Here is a 14,228-nt window from a genome sequence, read left to right on the forward strand (position 1 = left end):
AGAGAAACATTGATCAGTTCCTTCCTGCACGTGCCCTGCCTGGGAATCGAACCCACAACCCTTCGGTGTATGGGAGGACACTCCAACCAACTGAGCAGAATTTCCTTCCTTTTAACGGATGAATAATATCCCAGTGTATGTATATGTCACATTTTGTTTATTCATCTGTTGATGGACACTTGGGTTGTTTCCACCTGTTGGCTATGGTGGATGTTGCTGCTAATTAATGGGTGTACAAATACCTGTTCAAACCTCTGTTTTCAATTCTGTTGGTGTATGCCTAGAAGTGGAATTGCTGCATCATATGCTTCTATTTTCAATTTTTTAAGAACCACATAGTGGCTGCATTATTTTACATCCCCACCAGCAATGCATGAAGTTCTAATTTCTCACTCAATTGGTGTGAAATGGTATCTCATTGTCGTTTTGATTTGCATTCATGATGTTGAGCGTCTTTTCATGTGCTTGTTGGCCATTTGTGTATCTTCTTCAGGTCCTTTGTCCATGTTTTAATAGGATTGTTTGTTTTTGAGTTGTAGGAATTCTTTATATATTATGGATATTAACCCTTTATCAGATATGTTATTTGCAAATATTTTCTCCTCTTCCATGGGTTGCCATTTCACCTTGTTGATAGTGTCCTTTGATACACAAGTGTTTTTAATTTTGATGTAATTCAATTCATCTATTTTTCTTTTGTTGCCTGTGCACAAAATCATTGCTAAAACCAACATTATGGAGCTTTTGCCCTTTGTTTTTTTCTAAGAGTCTTATAGTTTTAGATGCTACATTTAGGTGTTTGATCTATATTTAGTTATTTTTTATATGGTGTTAGGTAAGGGTCCAACTTCACTCTTTTTCATGTGGATAGCTAGCTTTCCCAGCACCATTTGTTGAAAAGAGTATCCTTTCTCCATCGAATGAGCTTGGCATTCTTGTTGCAAATCACTTGATCATATATTCATGGGTTTCTTTTTGGGTTCTCCACTCTCTTATCATTGGTTTCTATGTCTTTCTTTACACCAATTTTAGTAAAAACCCAAACTGTTTTGATTACTATAGCTTTACAGCAAGTTACTATAGCTCTATATTGAAACTCTATTGTGAGTTTTGAAATTTATTTAATTTAAATTACTTAAAATTTAACTTTAAGTGGCCATGTGGGACTAATGCTTTCCATTTAGTTTTTAAGCTTAAACAAGAAAGCAGAGAGACATTTCAAACTTGAGTTTTGACTACGTGTCATTATTGGTTTTTCCCCTTCCCATTCCAGTTGAACTCTAGAATTCACATTCATTCTCTACTGCTCACACTAGGGATAGTGGGAATAATTACCTGTATATAATTTTCTATTGAATGAGGCAAGGAAAAAGGCCTTGTTGTGGGACTGTTACCAAGTTCAAGGAGTTTGCTGCCTGGGGTGTTCTACTCAAGAATGAGACATGGTTGTCCCAAGGTCATTTTATTTACTTGCAGCAAGTAAAGAAGACAGGAGGTTCATATCCAAAGCTCTGTCTCCCAAAGGGAGGCTTAGCCATTGCTTATATACACTATTTGGTCAATTACATGTTGATTTCTTCTTTGCAATTGGCTGGCTTATAGAGAATGGGTTCCTGTCAAGATCATCCTGTTTATAACTGTTCTGTAAAATACTGTGTTGCTATACTTTAACATTTAGCAAGAATAGTATTTAGTAAGAATGGCCCAGAACTTGAGACCCTTGTCCTACACAACAGGACCTTATGGGGAAAATATGGCCAGCTTCTTTATTTGTTCTTTAGAGTACTTAATATTTTCTTCTGAAGGGACACTGGTTATCTTCTTTTCAAAAAGCACAGGTGCCTGGCTGGTGTGGCTCAGTGGTTGAGCATTGACCCATGCACCATGAGGTTGCCGATTTGATTCACAGTCAAGGCACATGCCCAGGTTGTGAGCCAAATCCCCAATGGGGGGCATGCAGGAGGTGGCTAATCGATATTCTCTCTCATTGGTGTTTCTATCTCTCGCTCCCTCTCCCTTCCTCTCTCTCTAAAATCAATAAAGAAAAAAAATTAAAAACAAATAAACAAAAAACAAAACAAAAAGCACAGGTGGTTTGTACTCAGTATTTCTCTACAACCTAAGAGTGTGTGCCCTGGCCAGTTTGCTCAGTGGTTAGAGCCTCGGCCTGTGGTCCAGAGAGACCCGGGTTCGATTCTCGCTAAGGGTGCATACCTCAGTTGCAGTTTGTCCCCGGCCCTGGTTGGTCGTGTGGGTGGCGGCCACTTGATGTGTCTTTTTTTTTTTTTTTTTTTTTATCCTCACCCGAGGATATTTTTCCATTTTTTGTACAGATAGAGTGGGAGGGAGAGAGAGGAAGGGAGAGAGAGAGAAACATCGACGTGAAGGGACACATCGAGTGGCTGCCACCCGCACGACCAACCAGGGCCGGGAACAAACTGCAACCGAAGTACGTGCCCTTAGCGGGAACCGAACCTGGGTCTCTCCGGACCACAGGCCGACGCTCTAACCGCTGAGCCAAACTGGCCAGGGCCTGATGTGTCTTTTTTATGTCAATGTTTCTCTCTCTCTCCCTCCCACTCTATCTGAGCAAAAAATGGAAAAATGTCCTCAGGTGAGGATAAAAAAAAAAAAAAAAAAAGAGTGAGTGCAGGGAAATCTGACAGCAAGTTAGAACTGTAATCACACCTTCCGTTTATTTCTTTTTTATATTTTTATTGCTTTTTAAAGCAAGAGGGAAGGAGGGAGGTATAGAGAGAGAGAGAGAGGGAGGGAGAGAAAAACATCAATGTGAGAGTGTTGGTTGGCTGTCTGCTGCACGTCCCCTACCGGGGATTGAGCCCAAAACCTGGGCATGTGCCCTGATTGGGAATCAAACCGGCAATTCTTCAGTATACTAAATGACGCCCAACCAACTGAGCCACACCAGGCATACCTTTTATTTATTTATACAGTGCTTTACAGTTCACATGCATTATCACCACTGATCTTCAACCATATTTAGTGGGTGAGGAAATTGAAGTTTAGGAAGGTTGAACACATCCAGAACTAATCATTGGCAGAGTTAGCCTCAAAGCAAGTCTTCTAACCAATTTTATAGTTGGCTTTTGTGAAAGACCAAGGTGAATTCATTCACTCAACCCATGTTTATTGAGCATCTACTATGTGTCAGCACTGTTGCAGGCTCTGGGCATCAGCGGAAACCCCCAAAACTCGTTTAGGCAAGACCTCATCTGCTTTGCTGGCCATTTTCAGTGGCTAGAGCAGTCTGGTTGGCTTCCCTTATTACCTATTTTCTTATTTTTTAAACCCTCACCCCAGGATATTTTCCTATTGACTTTTTTAGAGTGGGAGGAAGGGAGAGAGACACACACACACATTGACTGGTTGACTCCCACAAGACCCCGACTGGGGCCCAGGATTGAACCCAGAATTGGAGTATGTGTCCTTAACTGGGAATCCTGACAATCTAACCGCTTAGCCAAACATACTAGGGCCCCTTATTAGCTTTTTAAGAGACTCTCCCTCCCATTATTATTATTGAGGCATACTGTTTTTTCTCTTCAAAGAGATTATCATGCTTCCAAGTGGCAAGTTTGATCCCTGCTTGATTTTTCCTTCTTCCCTCAAGTTAATCTTCAATGTCTTTTCTTGTTCATCATTGTATCTCCACTCCTTCCAGAGTGCCTGACACATAATAGGAACCCAGGATATATATACACATATATATGTATATATGTATACATACATATATATATTTTATCCTCACTGAGGACATTTTTCCATTTTTTGTTCAGATAGAGTGGGAGGGAGAGAGAAACATTGACGTGAAAGGGACACATCGAGTGGCTGCCTCCTGAACGACCCAACCAGGGCCGAGGACAAACCACAACCATGGTACGTGCCCTTAGTGAGAAGGGAACCCAGGTCTCTCTGGACCGCAGGCTGACGCTCTAACTGCTGAGTCAAACCGTCCAGGGATATATATATTTTTTAATTTTATTTTTCTTTATTGATTTTAGGGGGAGAGGGAGGGGAGGGAGGGAGAGACAGAGAAACGTTAAAGAGAGAACACCGATTGGTCGCCTCCTGCATGCCCCTCTCTGGGGATTGGGCCCACAACCTGGGCCTGTGCCCTGACTGGGAATCGAACCGGGGACCTCTTGGTGCATGGGACCATGCTCAACCACCGAGCCACACCAGCCAGGCTCCAGAACATATTCATTCACTGATTGGATATACATATTTCTTAGTGAATTCTCCAGGACTGGCCTCACAAGTTAGACCACGCCTTGGGGACATCCATAGCCACGCCCCTCCTCTGTCCCTAGAAAGAGTGAAGGGAGCCCAGCGTTGGCCCCGCCCCCACCGTGACGCAGGTACACGTGATGCGCGCCGGCGCGCGCTGTTCCGGAAATCGCCGCCGGTGTCTTCGTCGCTGCTGCCTCAGTCGCCGCTGCGGTCGCCGCGGAACTCTGCAAGTAGAACGGCTGAGGCGGGCCCGGGTTGGGCCGGGTTCCGGCCATCCTACAGAATGGAGATAATCAGAAGCAGTGCGTGTCCACCGTGCACCTCCCGCGTCCCCACGGTTCCCCTTCACTCGGCCTGCTGGGCCCGGGTCACGGCGGCCGATCTGCTTAGTGGGGCCTGGGGCTGAAGCAGCCACTCAGGAGTTTGCTCCCCTAAGCTTCTGTGCCTCTTGGAGGCTTGCCCCTCTCTGGCCCGTGCACCCTTCGGGCCTTGTTCTCCTGCCCCGGCACCCCTCAGGACCTTCCGCCTCCCTGGTCCGTACACCCTCAGTCCTTGTCCCTTTCCGGCCCATGCACCCCTTGGGGCCTCGACTCCCTTCGTTCCGTGCACTCTTCGGGCCTTGACGCTCTCCGTTCCGTGCATCCCTCCAGTACTTGTTCTCGGGCCCCAGGCCCTAGGAGCTCCTAGGCCCCCTTTCCCTCTTCCTTTAGGCGTTCGTGGGCAGAAAGCCAGGCCACCGGTTCTGAGCTTCTCGGTTTCTCCGCAGATTTTAAGACTAATCTTCACAAAGTGTACCAGGCCATAGAGGAGGCGGACTTCTTTGCCATCGATGGGGAGTTTTCAGGTATCCTTCTCTTGCAAGCTCGTGGCTAGCAATAGGTAGCTCTGACTCCCTGCCCCTGATTTCTGCTTTCTGGACCCTTTTCCCTGTTTATTGCCTTGGGCAAGTGCCACAAGTTTCAACATTTCCTCTTAAACGTTTCAAAAAGTAGGGAAGTGGGTTTGTGATTGTTGGGGCTCTGAGGGTTGCAGATAGAGAATATGGTTTTGGTGCGGCCTAGAACAGTTTGACAGATGGGTGGTAGAGAGCTTGAGGGTTAGGTCAGGCTTATATTTTGTGTGTGTGGTAAAATATACATAACAAAATTGGCCATTTTAACCATTTATTTTATGATTTTAGAGAGGAAGGGTGAGAGAGAGAGAGAGGGATAGAAACATTGATGAGAGAGAGCATCCATTGGCAGCCTCCTACATGCCCCCTATTGGGGATCAGGCCCACAACAGGGGTGCCCCCACTGGGAATCGGACCGGTGACCTCTTAGGGCATGGGTCGATGCTCAACCACTGAGCCAAACTGGCTAGGCCATTTTAAGCATTTAAAAATAGTTTTTTGTTTTTTTATCCTCACCGGAGGACATTTTTTGATATTTTGTTCAGATAGAGTGGGAGGGAGAGGGAGAGAGAGAGAGAGAGAGAAAGAAAGAGAAACATCGTTGTTAAAGGAATACATTGAGTGGTTGCCACCCACAGGACCCAACCAGGGCCCGGGACAAACTGCAACCAAGGTACGTGCCCTTAGCGGGAACCAAACCCGGGTCTCTTCAGACCGCAGGCCAACGCTCTAACCGCTGAGCCAAACTGGCCAGGGCTAAAAGTAGTTTTACAGTTCAGTGCCATTAAGTACATTCACATTGTTAAGCAACCATCTCCACCATCCATCTCCTGGATTTTTTCATCTTCTCAAATTGAAACTCTATACCCATTGAACAACAACTCCCAATTCCTCCCTCCTCCCCTGCCTCTGGCAACCACTATTTCTGTCTATGAATTTGACTGCTTTGGGCATTTCCTATAAGTGGAGTCATACAATATCTGTCCTTTGTGGCTGACTTTAGAGTCAGGCTTTATAAGCATTTGTAGAAGTGTTTATTGCCTACCTTGGCATGAGTATGTATGTATGTGTGTAATACTTTACCAACACATACAGCTGCGAGGATTTTTTTTTCTTTCTTTTTGTATCAAAGACTAATTTTTAAATTGTTGAAGTTGATATGAACAGTAGACTTTCTTTGGTATAGATATCCACTTTCACTAGCTGATTTTACATGTTTAAAAAACTCTAGCTCTTTCTAAAGAAATCCATGCTGGGAGTAAATAGGTCCTTGGCTTTAATTATACAGGGGTGGGCAAAGTAGGTTAACAGTTCTTATAGAAAAAGACAAGCAGTTTATGATAATTACAGTAGCTTTATTAAAAGAAGGTCACAATGGCCCTGGCCTGTTTGGCTCAGCGGTTAGAGCATCAGCCTGCGGTCTAGACAGACCCAGATTTGGTTCCCGCTAAGGGCATGTACCTCCGTTGCAGTTTGTCCCTGGCACTGGTCCGGTCATTGGGGAGGCAGCCACTCGATGTGTCCATTTCATGTCAATGTTTCTCCCCCCCCCATCTGAACAAAAAATGGAAAAATGTCCTCGGGTGAGGATAAAAAAAGAAGGTCACAATGGCACAGGGCACTATGGTATGATCTTGTAAGTGCTCAATTGCTGGCCGGCCTTCATTATTTACACATTCTTTTAGTCTACTTGCTATACTCAAATACACTTTGGCATAGAGTTTATTTTAATCCTCACCCGAGGACACTTTTGCATTTATCTTCAGATAGAGTGGGAGGGAGAGAGAGAGGAAGAGAGAGAGAAAAACATCGATGCGAGAGAGACACATTGAGTGGCTGTCACCCACGCGACCCCAACTGGGGCCGGGGACAAATTGCAACTAAGGTACATGCCCTCAGCAGGAACCGAACCCGGGACTCTCTGGTCCATGGGCTGATGCTCTAACCCCTGAGCCAAACCAGCCAGGTCAGCACACAGTTTTTGTACCTACTCTGGCTCTCCCCTTTACATGCCTTTTCTAGTTGGAGTCATTCTCTGGGAAACTAAGAGTTTTCACCAGAAATAATTTTCTCTTGACCTCGAAAATGCCTTTGTTGTGTAGATGTTACTCCAAACTGTGGGCCAAGACTAGGACTCTAATAATAATATACTTCAAAATTTGCTGATACCTAGTTATGCATTAACAATTTGAATGCAACAAAACTTATTCAATCAGAGGTATTATTTTCTTAAATCATTACTGTGTTTTGAAACCTATTTTACATATTGGAACTGCCCATTTGTCTCAAATTGAAACATTCACATCTTTAACTTCATTGTTAATAGAGTTTAGCTTGGTGGCCAGTGAAGTGCATGCTTATTTTGAAAGAGTGAAGTAAGGAGCACTTTGTAATTCATGAAAATATAAAATTATAGGGCCATTGAATAGTTGACTGATATTTTTATATTAGTATTTACTAACAAGTTAAAAACTTTTATTTCTTACAATCTAGGAATCAGTGATGGACCTTCAGTCACTGCATTAACAAATGGTTTTGACACTCCGGAAGAAAGGTATCAGAAACTTAAAAAGGTAAGTGGATATGCTAGGAAATTCTTTTCCTCCCCCATGGTGGTCCTCTCTACATTGAATTATAAATAATTATTAAACTTGCATGCACATTGTCTTCTCAACACCAGCTATGAAATAATACTTTATTGCTATTTAAAACAACAGCAAAAATAATTGTTTGCTGGAAAACATTTTGTGGGAAGGGTTAGTATTTTCAGTGTTAATTTGATTTATAGGAAATATGATGTAGTTATTTTAATTATTTAGAAATAGGCCTGATATGATGTTCTGGATGGTAGATCAATGCTTAATTGGGAAAAACATTAAGAAATGGATATAAATTAATGATGTTTCTAATACATAATCTGTAATCTGTTCTAATTGGAAGTATTCTTGCCAAAGTCAAATTGAGTAATTAGAAAGCCTACCTGATTGAGAATACTGTTGCCCCCATGGAATATACAGCATTGTTTTGACAGATGTTTTATTTCCCTTTTCCAGCATTCCATGGACTTTTTGCTGTTTCAGTTTGGCCTTTGCACTTTTAAGTATGACTACATAAATTCAAAGTAGGTTGTTTTAACAAATGTTGGGAATTCTTTTGTCGTGGCATAATGTAACCCCCTAAATCTCCTTTTATCTTATTTTCCCAGGTATATAATAAAGTCATTTAACTTCTATGTTTTCCCGAAACCCTTCAATAGATCCTCACCAGATGTCAAATTTGTTTGTCAGGTTAGTAGCATAATTGCATTTTTTTTTTCTGTTACCAATTGCTGATGAGTCAGTGTGGATATGTGGGCTTTGGGCAAACCATTTTACCTCTCTGACCTTTAGTTTTATTTATTTTATCATATATATATAATGTTATTATTAATTGTTTAGAGAAAGAGGAAGGGAGAGAGATAGAAATATCCATGTGAGAGAGAAACATAGCTGCCTCCTGCATGCCCCCTACTGGGGATTGAGCTCGCTACTGACCAAGAATCGAACCAGGACTGCTCAACCCATTGGATGATGCTAAATCCACTGAGCCACACCAGCCAATTTATTTTATTTTTTAATTTTTCCTTTTTATTGAACTTACTAGTGTGACACTGGTTAACAAAAATAAACAGGTTTCAAGTGCACAATTATAGAACACGTCTATACACTGTATCTGACCTTTAGTTTTAGGGTTGTAAATTAATTTGGCTGTTATTTTCCCCTTTACTTTGGAATGAATTAAGGAATAAGACACAAGCGACAGGCAGAACATGAGCTTTATTATTAGTAAAACTTTGAGAACTGTATGAAGTATTCCAGGTGTAGCCACAGAATGGTTTTGAGATCTTGTCTTTGTAATGTGGCTCTATTTGGGAATTTTTTTTCTTTATTAATTTTAGAGAGAGAGGAAAGGAGAGAGACAGAGATAGAAACATCGATGAGAGAGAAAATCAATTGGCCACCTCCAGCATGCCCCCCACTGGGGATCAGGCCCACAACCTGGGCATGTGCCCTGACTGGGAATTGAACCATCAACCTTTTGGTGCATAGGTCAATACTCAACCACTGAGCCACACCAGCCGGGCTGTATTTGGGATTTTTATACCTGAATTGAACTTACAGCTCAGGACCTGTAGGCTTCTTCTCACCTTATTCTTTTTTTTTTTTCTTTTTTTTTTTTTATCCTCACCTGAGGACATTCTTCTATTTTTTGTTCAGGTAGAGTGGGAGGGGGAGAGAGGAAGAGAGAGAGAAACATCGATATGAAAGGGACACATCGAGTGGCTGCCACCCGCACGACCAACCAGGGCCGGGGACACACTGCAACCGAGGTACATGCCCTTAGCGGGAACCGAACCCGGGTCTCTCGGGACCGCAGGCCAACGCTCCAACCGCTGAGCCAAACCGGCCAGGGCATCACCTTATTCTTTTTGCACTCATCTCCAAGGGTAGAGCTTTATTTTTTGAAAGAGCAGAGTATGTGTGTATCCTGTCCAAAAAGAGAGAACCTAGTCCTAGCTGATTTAGCTCAGTAGTTAGAGTGTTGACCTCTGGACCAAAGCATAGTGGGTTTGATCCCTGGTTGGGTGCATGCCTGGGTTGCAGGTTTGATTTCCGGCCACAGTTGGAGTTGTGCAGGAGGTGGCCAATTGATGTATCTCTCTCACATTGCTTTTCTTTCTCTCTCTCTCTCCCTCTCTTTCTCTTCCTCCCTTCCCTTTTTCTCCCTCCCTTCCACTCTATCTAAAATTCAATGGAAAAATATCCTCAGGTGTGGATTTACAAAAAATAAATAAAGAAATAAATAAAATAAAAGAGAGAACCCAGAAGGAGTTAAACTATATACTCTTTTTTTTTTTTTTTTTTTTATCCTCACCTGAGGACATTTTTCCATTTTTTGTACAGATAGAGTGGGAGGGAGAGAGAGAGAGAGAAACATCGACGTGAAAGGGACACATCGAGTGGCTGCCACCCGCACGACCAACCAGGGCCGGGGACAAACTGCAACCGAAGTACGTGCCCTTAGCGGGAACCGAACCCGGGTCTCTCCGTACCGCAGGCCGACGCTCTAACCGCTGAGCCAAACCGGCCAGGGCTAAACTATATACTCTTAATTCCTTTTCCCAAGCTCATCAATTAAGAGTGAGGGTAGAAAAAACTACTGTTTCCTCCTGAGGCAGAGAGGGCTTACTTTATGAGCCAAAATAAGGATACGGAAGATTCTCCCTTAGAATATTCCCTTTATGGTTGTTGTAGTAGACCTGGTATCAATATGTAATTAAAGATGAGTGTTACTCTTTTCCCCTTTACAATCCTGTGCCCTAGCTTCTCTCTCAGTAGCAACATTAGTTTGAGTCTTCCCGACTTTTCTTTCTGTTGTGTGTAAGTAGTAATGCAGTTAAGAAAGCATGAAGGGTAGGTTTCTGAATGACTAAGTCATGTCAGATGCTTTCTGTAATAAGGCAGGATATAAGCAAATTAAATTGAGAGTTAATCTCAGTTATGCCTGGGTCTGAAAAGAAAAAGTGAAGGTAATTTTGGTCTTGTAACCAATTAGCAAATAAACAAACCATAGTTAATATTTTCTTTACCCTGTAATCAGTCAATAGTCATTTACCAGTCACCTTAGTATAGGGTTATTAAGTAAACAGTATCTATAGGTTTTCACTGAGAGAAAAATAGGTTCAATTTAGAAATTTGTGTGGCTACAGTTTTCTAGCAGTACTAGAAAAGACAGTAACTTAAAGTGGGTTTCATGTCTTTAACCAAGCGTTAAATGAAAAACAAACAAACAAACAAATAAACCCTGCCCTGGCCAGTTTGGCTCAGCAGTTAGAGCATTGGCCCACAGACCAGTGGGTCATGGGTTCGGTTTCAGTCAAGGACACATACCTCGGTTGTGGTTCATCCTAGGACCCTGACAGCCCTGGTTGGGGTTGTGCGGGAAGCAACCAGTCAATGTGTCTATCTCACATCAATGTTTTTCTCTCTACTGACCTCCCTCTCCCACTCTATCTGAAGATAAATAGATATCCTCAGGTGAGGATTTAAAAAAAAAAATCCTAAAGATTCCACCAAAAAACTGTTAGAACCAATAATTAAATCCAGTAAATTTACAGGACAAAATCAAAGTTAAAAAATCAGTGCTTTTTAATACACTATTCACTTATACACTACTAGGTGAGATAAGTCCTATAGAGAAAGATAAATACTATACGATCTCACTTATACATGAAAAAAAAGTTAAACTTAAAAAACAAATGAACAGCAATCTTGGAAAAAAAAAAAGAACAAAGTAGGTGGGATCACAATACCAGATATCAGGTTATACTACAAAGCGACTGTAACCAAAACAGCCTGGCACTGGCACAAGAACAGGCATATAGACCAGTGGAACAGAACTGAAAACCCAGAAATGGACCCAAGGCAAAACGCTCAATTAATATTTGACAAAGGTGGCAAGAGCATACAGTGGAGTAAAGACAGCCTTTTTAATAAATGGTGTTGGGAAAATTGGACAGCTACATGCAAAAAAATGAAACTAGACCATCAACTTACACCATACACAAAAATAAACTCAAAATGGATAAAAGACTTAAATGTGACCCGTGAATCCATAAAAATTCTAGAAGAAAATGTAGGCAACAAAATTTCGGACATCATACGGAGCAGAATTTTCACTGATACGTCACCTAAGGCAACAGAAATAAAGGAGAAAATGAACACATGGGACTACATTAAACTAAAAAGCTTCTGCACAGCAAAAGAAACAATCATCAAAATGGAAAGGCAACCCACTGTATGGGAGAACATCATTGCCAATGATGTATCAGATAAGGGGTTAATTTCCAATATATATAGAGTGCTCCTACAACTCCACAAAAGGAAGACAAAGAACCCAATTAAAAAATGGGCAGAGGAGCTGAATAGACACCTCTCCAAACAGGACATACAAATGGCCAAAAGACATATGAAGAAATGCTCAACATCACTAATCATCAGAGAGATGCAAATTAAAACAACAATGAGGTATCACCTCACACCTGTCAGAATGGCCGCCATCAACAAATCATCAAACAACAAGTGTTGGCGAGGGTGTGGAGAAAAGGGGACTCTAATATACTGCTGGTGGGAATGCAGACTGGTGCAGCCGCTATGGAAAACAATATGGTGCTACCTGAAAAAATTAAAAATTGAACTTCCATTTGACCCAGTGATCCCACTGCTGGGAATATACCCTAAGAAGCCTGAAACACCAATCAGGAAGAATATATGTACCCCCATGTTCATAGCAGCACTATTTACAATAGCTAAGATCTGGAAACAGCCCAAGTGTCCACCAGTAGACGAATGGATAAAAAAGCAGTGGTACATATACACAATGGAGTACTATGCAGGGGTAAGAAAGAAAGATCTCTTATCCTTTGAGACGACATGGAGGGACCTGGAAAGTATTATCCTAAGTGAAAGAAGCCAAGCAGAAAAAGACAAATACCACATGATCTCACTTATATACGGAATATAATGAACATAACAGTCTGAGGAATACAGTAGACCCAGACACATGGAAGTAGGGCGCAGACTGACATCTCTCAGAAGAGGGAGTGCGGGGGTGGGGGGGTGGGAAGAGATAAACCACAGAACTTATATGCATATATGCATGACCAATGGACATGGACAACTAAGCCGGGGACGGGGCGGAGGTGGGGTGGGGTGGGGGGTGCCAATGGGGTAAAAAGGTAAAATATCTGTAACAAAAAAATAAATAAATAATTCATTTAAATAAATAAATAAATAAATAAATGATTCTGCAATGAAGAGGACAAAAAAACAAAAACAAAAAACAAATGAACAAACAGTGGCATTGAGACATGTTAGGGATGACACTGTTCTAAAAGACCAATGCAAATTTGGTTATCCTAGGAAATGTATGGAAATAGATCAGAAGAACTCTACCCATTGTACAAAGCCATTCTGTGGCTATACCTGGTACACTTCATCAATTTTAGTTGCCACCCACTCCTTAAAAAAGAGAAAGATATAATAGACTTGAAGACAGGCCAGGGCCTAATATCTAACATGGTCTGTGGGCCTGACCCGTGTGGCTTAGTGATTGAGCATTGACCCATGCACTAAGAGGTCGCTGGTTCTATTCCTGGTCAGGGCATATGCCCAGGTTGTGGGCCCAATCCCCAGTTTGGGCATGCAGGAGGTGACCAATGGATGTTCTCTTTCATTGATGTTTTTATCTCTCTCCTTCTCCCTTTCTCTCTAAAAATCAATAAAGAAAAATAAATAAATAAAATGGACAGTGGGATAAAAAGGCTGAAATTCTCTAGTCTGGAAAAGCAAAGGCAGAGAAAAGATTTAGACTCTATGTAGCCTTGACCGGGTAGCTCAGTTGGTTAGAGCATTGTCCCAATAGGCCGAGGTCGAGGGCGTGATCCCTGGTCAGGGCACATACAAGAATCAACTGATGAATGCATAAATAAGTGGAACAATAAATCATTTTTTCTCTCTCTATCCCCCTTTCCCACTTCCAGTCTAAAAAAATTAAAAAAAATTTAAACAAAAAACGAATACAGACTCAGTATGTATACTTGTGATATTTATGGATAAGATAAATTATAATATCTTAGAATTTTTTTTTACCTCATTCTAAAGTGGTTTTTGTTTTATTTAAAGCTGTGATTTCAGCACACTTGCAGCTTTTAAGGGAGTTAGGGTCTAGAGTCAGCAAGAAGGGTGGAAATTGTGTCTAATCAAAAATCAGTCTTGCCAGGCTGGTGTGGCTCAGTTGGTTGAGCATCAGCCCACACACTAAAAGGCTGCCGGTTCGATTTCTGGTCAGGAAACATGCCCAGGTTGTGGGCCCGATCTCCAGTGTGGGGCATGCAGAAGGTAGCCGATCGATGTTCTCTCTCATTGATGTTTCTGTCTCTCTCTCCCTCTCTTTCTCTTTCTCTTAAATAATAAAGAAAAAAAAAAGATTCACATAGTATTTTAGGAGAGGGTTATTAAAAGGACGAACTGGCCCTGGGAATCAA

At 42.0% G+C, this 14,228-nt stretch overlaps 1 protein-coding gene across 8 annotated transcripts in view; it reads left to right on the forward strand.

The window, feature by feature from the left end:
- The first annotated feature begins 4,406 nt into the window (after positions 1-4,406).
- Positions 4,407-14,228, forward strand: part of PARN (poly(A)-specific ribonuclease) — a 203,471-nt gene continuing 193,649 nt past the window's right edge. For 4 of the 8 annotated variants that reach the window (XM_036278938.1, XM_036278934.1, XM_036278936.1 and 1 more), the window contains exons 1-5: positions 4,431-4,553; positions 5,018-5,095; positions 7,637-7,716; positions 8,197-8,264; positions 8,349-8,430. In XM_036278938.1, the coding sequence (XP_036134831.1) occupies positions 4,535-4,553; positions 5,018-5,095; positions 7,637-7,716; positions 8,197-8,264; positions 8,349-8,430 (327 nt within the window). In that variant the 5' untranslated portion in view covers positions 4,431-4,534. Of the gene's footprint in view, positions 4,554-5,017; positions 5,096-7,636; positions 7,717-8,196; positions 8,265-8,348; positions 8,431-14,228 lie in introns of all 8 variants that reach the window. The other 4 variants (XM_036278939.1, XM_036278940.1, XM_036278935.1 and 1 more) reach the window with 4 other exon arrangements.

Source organism: Molossus molossus, unplaced genomic scaffold (assembly GCF_014108415.1).
Source record: "Molossus molossus isolate mMolMol1 unplaced genomic scaffold, mMolMol1.p scaffold_m16_p_3, whole genome shotgun sequence".
Taxonomy (NCBI): Eukaryota; Metazoa; Chordata; class Mammalia; order Chiroptera; family Molossidae; genus Molossus; species Molossus molossus.